This window comes from Bactrocera oleae, chromosome 5 (genome assembly GCF_042242935.1).
Source record: "Bactrocera oleae isolate idBacOlea1 chromosome 5, idBacOlea1, whole genome shotgun sequence".
In the NCBI taxonomy this organism is placed as follows: domain Eukaryota; kingdom Metazoa; phylum Arthropoda; class Insecta; order Diptera; family Tephritidae; genus Bactrocera; species Bactrocera oleae.
In genome coordinates this window covers 52632216-52641685 of record NC_091539.1, presented here as the reverse complement: position 1 = coordinate 52641685, position 9470 = coordinate 52632216, and the positions used below count along the sequence as shown (strand labels likewise).

General features: G+C 34.0%; 4 protein-coding genes across 5 annotated transcripts; 2 read left to right on the top strand and 2 right to left on the bottom strand.

Annotated features, from left to right (window-relative positions):
- Nucleotides 1–558: 558 nt before the first annotated feature.
- Nnp-1 (Ribosomal RNA processing protein 1 homolog Nnp-1) lies at nucleotides 559–2928 on the top strand. The gene has a single exon (XM_014240148.3). The coding sequence runs from the start codon at nucleotides 651–653 to the stop codon at nucleotides 2763–2765; it is 2115 nt and encodes a 704-aa protein (XP_014095623.3). The 5' UTR covers nucleotides 559–650; the 3' UTR covers nucleotides 2766–2928.
- Rnmt (RNA guanine-7 methyltransferase) lies at nucleotides 2921–4938 on the bottom strand. The gene is made up of 3 exons (XM_036362084.2): nucleotides 3475–4938; nucleotides 3252–3404; nucleotides 2921–3107 (listed from the first exon to the last, which is right to left on the bottom strand). The coding sequence occupies exons 1-3, from the start codon at nucleotides 4688–4690 to the stop codon at nucleotides 3028–3030; spliced, it is 1449 nt and encodes a 482-aa protein (XP_036217977.2). The 5' UTR covers nucleotides 4691–4938; the 3' UTR covers nucleotides 2921–3027.
- Nucleotides 4939–5110: 172 nt separating this feature from the next.
- PGRP-LE (Peptidoglycan recognition protein LE) lies at nucleotides 5111–7459 on the top strand. Its single transcript, XM_014240149.3, has 6 exons — nucleotides 5111–5700; nucleotides 5773–6060; nucleotides 6174–6287; nucleotides 6364–6428; nucleotides 6816–7030; nucleotides 7099–7459. Exons 1-6 carry the CDS (start codon nucleotides 5475–5477, stop codon nucleotides 7247–7249), a joined length of 1059 nt encoding a protein of 352 aa, XP_014095624.3. The 5' UTR covers nucleotides 5111–5474; the 3' UTR covers nucleotides 7250–7459.
- On the bottom strand, nucleotides 7450–8983 carry LOC106621338 (protein stunted). 2 transcript variants are annotated; one of them, XR_001330900.3, is made up of 5 exons: nucleotides 8822–8983; nucleotides 8627–8696; nucleotides 8496–8556; nucleotides 8312–8373; nucleotides 7450–7611 (listed from the first exon to the last, which is right to left on the bottom strand). XR_001330900.3 is itself a non-coding variant. In XM_014240150.3 (4 exons), the coding sequence occupies exons 1-4, from the start codon at nucleotides 8851–8853 to the stop codon at nucleotides 7589–7591; spliced, it is 186 nt and encodes a 61-aa protein (XP_014095625.1). In that variant the 5' UTR covers nucleotides 8854–8983; the 3' UTR covers nucleotides 7450–7588. The 2 variants fall into 2 exon arrangements, 1 of the variants encoding a protein (XP_014095625.1); XM_014240150.3 differs by lacking the exon at nucleotides 8312–8373.
- Between the last annotated feature and the right edge of the window lie 487 nt (nucleotides 8984–9470).

Genomic DNA, 9470 nt, shown 5'->3' with positions numbered 1-9470 from the left:
TTATTTTTATGATAGTAATCGTAGTTATTTAGACAAAAATGAGTTTGCTGTTGCAAATCAGTAACTTTCTCTATTGCGTGTTCTATGTATGCGTTCATTGTATTATCTGAAAATACTGCATATTTTAATTTAATATATTTACGGATGGAATATACCACCAACTTACCTGTTACAAGTAATTATAAAATAAAGTAATGCAAATTCCAATTAATTACACTTTTCGAATAATTTTACTAAAAATTATAATTACGCGGGTACTAATTGTCAAAATTTGCGGACACACGATATGTTTAATAAGTTAAGCTGTGTCTAGTGTACAGCCAACTTATGATCATCTGATTCGCGAATGTGCTCAATTATTTAAATTTATTTTAACAACTTTATACAAAGATGTGTCTCGAAAATTTATAGAAAATATATGAATCGCAAATATTTAAATTAGTTTTCTGAATTAATTCTGTTTATTTAATTATCAAATAGAATAACCTTATAAAATATGGCATCCCTGTTGGTAACTTGAATTTGTTTTGACATTTATCAATATTACTCTAAAATTAATTTTCATAAGCATTATAGCACGTGGTGACAGCGCAAAAGTTTCCAAACAAATTTTGCAAAAAAACCTAGTGTATATTTAAGATTAAATAAAAATGGTAATAATGAAAACTAAAAAAGTTAAGAAACATTTTAAAACACGAAAATTTCAACAAGTAACTGAAGTAGAGGAAAATGAGGACGTTGAGCGTGAAGTAATTCCTAAAGATGTACGTATCATAGCACAGGAAGTGCAAATAGTCCGTTCGCTTGCCTGTAATGATCTCAACAAACGTAATCGCCAAATCCGTAAGCTGCGCAAATGGTTGCAATTACGGTCACGTAGTTCTTTTCCTTTCTCAGAGGAGGATTTTCTCCGCATCTGGAAGGGACTATACTACAATATGTGGATGTCAGATAAGCCATTGGTGCAAGAAGATTTGGCCGAACAATTGGGCAAATTAACTGAATGTTTCGATGGTGATGTGGCAACTAGTGTGAATTTTTTCGGCGCGTTCATGAAAACAATGTGCAATGAATGGTTCGGCATTGATCAATGGCGTATTGACAAATTCATGATGTTGGTACGACGAATGCTGCGTTATATGTTCCGTGTTTTGAGAGGCGTTGGCTGGACTAAAGACTCCATAAAATTATTTAATGAACATATGCATCTGACAGTTTTGGCTGAGGAAAGTCCTGCTATAGGTTTGACAATGCACTATCTGGACATTTTCTTTGAAGAATTGGCAAAAGTATCTGAGGGTAACATTAACGCCGAACAAGTGGGCGACTTCGTGCTTCCGTTTGTAACTTATTTATCTAAAGGCCGTAATGCTAAACTAGTATCGCACTGTCGATCACAAGTGTTGGAACATTTACTGTACCAAAGCACTTTAGGTCGTGAATATACTGAAAAATTTAACGCATGGAAACAAATGGGTTTCCCTACTGAATCAATAAACGACTTAGAATTAGTTGAGGAAGATGCAGTGGAAGACGGAGAAAACGAAGACGGAGAAGAATATGAAGGAGCGGAATTACAATCTACCGAGAAATACTTAGATCCACGTGCAGGAAATGTCGATGTGTTCATGCCCGAGCTGCCGTTAAACGCTAAATATGTAATTGATGAATTGGAAAGACTTTTATATAAAGATGATGATATTACTACAAAAATGAGGATAAGTTTGCGTAAGCAATTAGAGATTTTCCAAATCTATCAACGTGGTGAATTCCCATTGGGAGTGAAGACTATGCCGCGCTTTAAGGCAGACAATGAAAAACCACTTATGAAAGACAAAATAGAAAAATTAGAAAATGTTGAAAACGAACTGTTTGGTGTTGGACGAAAACTAAAGCAGTTGAACAAAAGAAAACGGCGGAAGTTGCTCAAATCATTGAATTTCACCGAAGTCGATGAATCGAATTTCGATCAAACTATTATGAAAGCTTTACCAAAGCAATATCTAAAGGAACGTAAGAGAAAATCGAATGCGTTCATGAATAACTGGGTAGAAGAAGAATTAGGTGCAGAAGATATATTGCCAACAAAGAAACAGAAAAACAAGAAGAACAACACCGAAAAATCTAACGGATTCACTGAGCTTGAAGCAGAAGAAACTAGCAATTTTGATGGTGTTAAAGATAACACTCAAGGTGTAGACGAAATCATAGTTCCAACACAAAACGACAAAGTAGAGGAAGAAAAACTACAAAAAACTCCAAAACGTAAAGACTTAGATTCTACAAAAGCAACAAAAGAGCAGCAGGCAGAAAAAGTTGATACCAAGCACAAAAAACAAAAGGAAGGATCAGATACGAAGGCTAAGACTGTGTGGGATACACCATTGGCAGAAGGTGAAATAGAATACTTTATACCATCGCGAAAAATCCAATTGAAAAATGCCAACGCAAATCTTGTGCCAAATCCCTTGGCAAAGAAACTGCAAAATAATGCATCTACACCGGTGAATACAAAAAAAGGGACGAGTACAGCGAGCAACCCCACTCCGACGGGCAGTATAAAGCGTGTAAAGATAGCACTTAAGCATAACACTGCGCAAAATCCTAGTGAGTATATAAAGCAAATTAAGAGTTCTCCAAATTTGCCATATGATGCGGACAAGAAGCCTGGAAAGGGCTTGTTGAAACCCAACTCAATGCCTAGTCCAATTAATCCATTTTATAAAAAGAAAATTGGTTTACGCCTAGCTAACGATACGATTTGAACTGTATGTGTACCCAGCGATATCTGCGTAAAGTAAAGTTTTTATATTTTAATTCTATAGAAGTTAAGTAAATTTAACTTATAATACATATGTACTTATGTATAAGTTTCATGATTGAATTGTCTCAATTGAATACAAAATAAAGTGTATGAAAGTTTTTAAATATGTAAAAGAAGTTTTATTGCTGCCTATTACAAGTATAAACACTTAAGGATATTATTATAGTTTCACCCGATGAACATTGAGACATTATTATACGCATCTAGTCGAACTCGAAAACGGGTTTGCCTTCACTGTCCCATGTGTTTTTGCACTTACGGAATGCACACACAAGATAAAGTGCTGCAAGAAATGATATGGTTTAGTTTTACAATCCATGTATAAATGATGGTTATATGTGGAACAAACAAAAGTTCATATTTTTATATAATCAAACAGTTACGTGAAAAATTGTGGGTAGTATCATAATTATACTTCGATATTTACTTGTAGCTTCCCATTCGGACTGCGAAAGCGTTCCTACGGATTTTGATGAACCTCCTTTGAAATATGTTTGTAAATGCTGAAACTCGGGATCCTTCCCTTGTCGATTTGGTATTACAGTTTCCAAACCATTCATACGTTGCAGCAGCGAGCGGCCTGTAAATATTTTATATTTACATCAATATGTGTACGTATATATTTGGGAAAAAATTTTTTTTATTCTCACCCTTTTCCAACGACTCTTTGTAGTAATCTGCAAAAGGTGCTTTACGCTCTAGCTTTAAACCATGTTTGAGACACAATTTAACTAATGTTGGAAAATGCACTAGAAATTCTGGGCAATCGACGACGCCCTCTAAATGAAATTGATATTTAGCACCAAAAAGAGGTGGTGGATCTGTGTCACATATGAAATCGATTTTATAAATTTCATTACCGATGCTTCGAGGATTTGGCGATTGACGCAAGCGACGCATTATTTCATTTGCATCCGGAATAGTCGCTATAAAATATCCACCCGGTTGCAGGCATTCGGCTGCATTGCGAACCATGCACTCGGCTTGAGTCAGAGACTCAAAAGAGTAGTGAAATGCAAATTGGCATGACACCAAATTCAATTTAAGTGATTTATCTTTGTAGCGCTCACGAAGACGTACTAAAGTGGCATCACAGGCAAAGAATTCAGCTGAAAATTTGCTAGCGAATTTTGACTTATCCGCACGCGATTGCATTTCTTCATATCGCTTTTTACACTGGTCCACAGACACCTCGGCAATATCGGTACAAATAAGATGGGTTATATTGGCTTTTTCCCATTTGAGAAGATCACCACCTTTACCGCAACATAAATCTAGAACACGCATAGGATCACCTATACGTTGCTGTTCTTTAATGCGTGCTAAATACTCTGCGATGAGTTGACTCTTTAACCAATTGTTAAAGTTTCGCATGTAAACAATACGCGATTGGAGGCGCTCCTTGCGTCCGGTTTCCTTCAATTCATTATAATGCGAAGCAACTATGTGCATATTGCCATCAGTTATTTGTTCAGCAACATCTTCATGTTGTTCTTGTTCTTGTTCTTCTTGTTGTAGCGGCAGAATTCTGTCGAGTTGACAGTCCTTGACCGGATAAAATCTGGGTCCGTTCCGGTTATGTAGACCCGATTGTAGTGGGAACGGAGCAACATCTTTATCTGGACCGCCGCTGTCACTTTCTTCTTTTGTACCGCACTCCTTTTGTTTGGCAGTGTTTTCAATACATCGCATCTTATGAATAGGTTCGTCGCTGTCATCACTTTCGGCCGAAAGCGAGACTACCTGTTGTTGCAATCTAATATTTTGATACCCAGTGGAAGTGGATTGCAATCTTTGTGCATGCTCACCGTCACTGCTGTCATCGTCTTCACCTTTACTACTATGGCTTTCAGTTATTTCAGTCATTGAACACGATGCAATTAATAATAAAAAATTCAAAAATCTAGAAAAATTAGCGTGTAATTTGACTGAAAATAAACTGACAACTGTGTTTCACCAATCAAATGTAAAACAGAATTGAGGTTTGTTTCATATGGTCTATGCTCAACATTTTTGGAACAGCTCCCTTTACAGTGCTACCACTAGTTTCCACGAAATTATGAATCAATATTATTAACAAATACAATAAGAAAATAGTAACGTATTTACTAATGTAATTACCAATGCAAGTCAATTGATATATCGGATTTAACTTTTATTTTTTGTGACACTTTTATGACATTTCTCGATGATTTTCTTTACCGTTTGCACAACAGCTGGCCATCTTAATATTTTTTCACCACAGCTTTCCATTATTTCTTTTGACTGTGCTCAAAGATTACATTGAATGGGTAATTTTAGTTCAACATTTGTGTATGTTTTTATTGTTATTTGAATTTTGTGAAATTTTATTAATATTTTAGTTAGGCTTCTTTTAGTTAATCATAATGGCATAGTTAAATAGAATACAAGTATCACGCATAATAATTCACGTAGAGTCTATAAGCAAAATATAGCACAAGAACTATTTTAAACTAAATCGTTTGTAACCAGAATCCACAATATAGAAATTAGAAATATGCATAAACACTTCTTGCGTTTGGCAGATAAGATAAAAACAAACTCTGCGCTTATGATTAGTAATAAATAATAAGACAAATTAAAGATTGCTGTGGTACAGCCAACCTAAAAGCGTTACACAAAAGCAAACATGTCCGAAATTGGTGATCTAAATGCTACCAAAGAGGCCGCAACACGGGAATGGATAGAGCAACAGAAACAAGTCGGCCACTCTGAAATAGAAGAGGATGAAATTTCGTCTATAGCGGAATCCTCAATAATTTCCAGCAGTGATGGCGATTACGAAACAGAAGCTGAAGAGGATTTTGATCTAACAAATAATACATTAACCACTACAGTATTGGGTAGTCAGTATAGTAAGTATTGGTTGTTTAATGTAAAACATTACTATATACATTTTTTTTCTGTTTATGGTATAAATTATACAGCGCCCACTGATATGTCGGTAGTAATAGAAAATCTTCGACAGTTACTGAATTCTATAAATAGTGTTCAGACGTTGGAAAATGTACATATTGAAAATTCTTCAAATGTTTCGATCGGCAACGTCACAAACATTAATGGCAATATACAGATAATACAGCGCATTAAAAAGCAACTGCCACTTACGAGGCGACAAACTTCTAGCACCAAAAATAATAATGAATCGCCAATAACACCCGTTAGCGAGGAGCAAGAGGAGCGTGTCAAACGGGATGCATTTATCGATCGCATAAGTAAATTTCTATTTTATCACGGAAGTTTAATTATAATAAAACCTATTAAGTATTCATAATTATTATTGCTTTTAAATAAGTTATATAGTGTCTGAACTAGTACGTCTTTTCAGAATATAAAATACCCAAAGAGCTTTGTGCCGTCATTCCACGGAGCACTTGGCTTGCCCAAAAGCCCATGGAGGATTACGATTACATAGAAGAGTCGGTAAAGTTAGTGATTGTATGTAAGTATTTTTAAAATGCTTTTAGTATTTATGATTTCTGATTGGTTTTAATAAAATGTGTGTGTATAATTTGCAGCACATACCGCGACAGAGAGCTCGGAGAAGCAAGCGATAAATATACGCATAATTCGAGACATACAGGTATAATTATATATTTAAATATGTGTGTTGCAACAACAAAACAAAAAAAATAAAATTAGAAGAAAAAGTTTCATTTATATGTATAATTTATATAATACGTCGTTCAGTTTAAGTGTATCTGCGATAAGATATTATATGAAAGAGATATGATAAAGTATTTTCAATCGTAAGACCAAAAAAGGCCATATTTTCAGATTTGATTAGCTTTTCCTTCATTCTGTCTATATATTATTTTAAAAAGTTTGTTCAAGCGCTAATTAAATTTTTTTTTAAGAATTTAATTATTTTTTTAAGAATTAAATTATTTTTTTAAGAATTAAATTTAATTTAAGAAAAGCATTTGTTTATTGAAAATATTAAGAATTCCAAAAACATATCCGCTTTTAGTGCTTTCACATCGAATCACGCGAATGGAACGACATCGCCTACAACTTTCTGGTCGGTTGTGATGGCAATGTTTACGAAGGTCGCGGATGGGGTGTGGTGGGTGCCCACACAATTGGCTACAATTCAAAATCCATGGGTATTTCATTTATTGGTTGCTTCATGCGACAATTACCCACCGAAGCTGCATTGAATGCTTGCAAAAACTTTTTGAAGAGGTTAGTAGTTTTTGAAACTGTGTATTTGCTACCGTACTGCTTTGTGCTAATTCAATTTCATTTTGCAGAGGTGTTGAGGAAGGCCGTTTGGCACCAGATTACAAACTTATTGCGCATTGTCAGTGTCGTTCGACAGAGAGCCCTGGTCGTAAACTATATGAAGAGTTGCAAACTTGGAATCATTTTTACAATATCGGTGAAGAGGAGGACAATGAATAGTATGCGATATGGCAACATAAATTTAAGAAACCAAACAAACTTCAGAGCTGTGCACGTTACTACTAATTGCCAGAATGGAATTAAATAATAGTATTCTCTCTATCACTATAAGCTTTAAATATTATTGATATATGCTAATAGCCATTTATATATAATGCATTTCATGTATCTAAGATTTTTTTAATATAATAAAAAATACGTTTGTTTTAATTTTTCGTAATTTCTTAATTTATTATTACTCGAGCGAAAACAGAAACGGAAATTCCTGTAAAACAACTGAAATTAACCATGATGTCGTCGGTCGCTACTGATAAATGCGATAGTATACCAAAGGTAGACTTAAGCTTCTTCAATAGTGCGGCCTGTAAAATGAACAATACAATACAATTATTATACTTATTTCTTTACACAAGTAAGGCAAAATAAAATAGGCGATAAACGAGGAATTTATAAAAAGCGAATTACGAATGTATGCAGGTCAACAAACCGCTGCCAAAGTGATAAGGCGCGGTGGACCAGCATGCGGTAATTTTGTGGACAACTTTGAAAACAACTTGTTAGGTACAATAGGGTGATTAGTAAATAAAAAATTAAATAATAAACAATGAAATTAATATTGCCCAGTTAAAACAAAAGAAGTAAAAGAACAAATCAATGCAGTAACTCGTTTTCGATTGTTTGATTGTTTGTGTTCTCAACTAACTTTTTAAACAATACAAATTTGTGGGAAGGTAACAGATTAACAGTCATGATTTGCGTGTACTTTTTATAAATATTTTTCAAAATTTTCAAAGATAAAAATGTGTAAGCATATTTGTAAAATCATTAGGGGAATCACTGTTCGAAAATCTTATAATAATCAATGAATATTTGATTATTGCGTATTTTTTGCTTGTTTATGGGGGATTCACGAAAATTTTGCAATGCGGGGGGTGCTGTTAAGCAATTTAAACATCTTCTAAAACTTTGTGAAGCACACTTTTATGTTTGTTAGTAGCATTGTTGGCATATCAACAAATAAACTGGCGATAAATCGACCGGTTGCTGGTGATTTTCACTTACAACATCAAATACGTTGTTTAGGCTAATATAAATAACTAGCATGTGGCTACTTTACTTCTCATCTGTAAATTTAATAAAATATACATGTTTAAAAAAGTGTTTAAAAACCAATTATTCCAACTTTATAAACACAATTTGTAACCTATCAAATGCCTTTTTACTTATTCTTAATTTTAACACTTACGTGCAGGTTTGCCATCGGCCCATGGTGTGAACTTTACATGAGTCTCATTGCGCTTAGCGGCCTACAAATAACAGTAAAAAGTAGATAACTTATGGGCACATCACTAAGGATTCATTACTTTCTCAACTTACATCGGTACGAAGGTTGGTCTTCAGTGCTTGTCGCACAACACGAGCGCAGACGTTAGAGTATTGGATGTAGCTAGAAATGTATCAAAATTATGCCATGTTCCATTGCAATTACGTAATGTGTTAGTAATGAAACAGTATACATAAATTTGTGCCGTTTATTACATTACTTCTTTACAATTTATTTATGCTACTTACGTAAGTCCAGCGGCTCTCCATGCGTTAGTCATTTTTCTTTGAGTTTATTTTTTGCTTTTAACACAATTAGAAAAATTAGCAAAATCTTCTGCAGTCAAAGATAATGCTGTATTTCTCGTCAAAAAACTACTGTATGACAGCTGGAAATGTGACAGTTGTTTTGACAATTCCACTGCAAAGACATTTTATACACAGGGTGACGAGTGCGTGGCACAGTGTTCACAAAAAAAATTGAATATTTGCAAAGATATATTAAAAAGTTATATGAGCTTTGTAGCATACTTTCAGGCTGACAATGGTTTTTTGCCTATTACATATTGTGTTGTCCATGGCGTATGCGTGACTTTTGTTGCTATAAATAATGCAAAGGGAAAAGTGAACACACACGTACTACTTGTACGTATTTTTTAATATTATTAGGTTAAGGCGTTATTATACGAGTTTTAAATGCCCAAAATAAAAATAATAAAATAAATAAATAAACAAGGTAGTTTAATTCAGAAGTATTTAATCAATCATTAAATTAAAGCGGAAAATACGAGCTCAAGTACGGGCAGAAAGGAAAATAAAATTATACCTGCTCAAAAAGTTTGAAAAATCAATTTCGAAATATTGGTATAAATTGATTATAAAAAATATTTTAGATAAA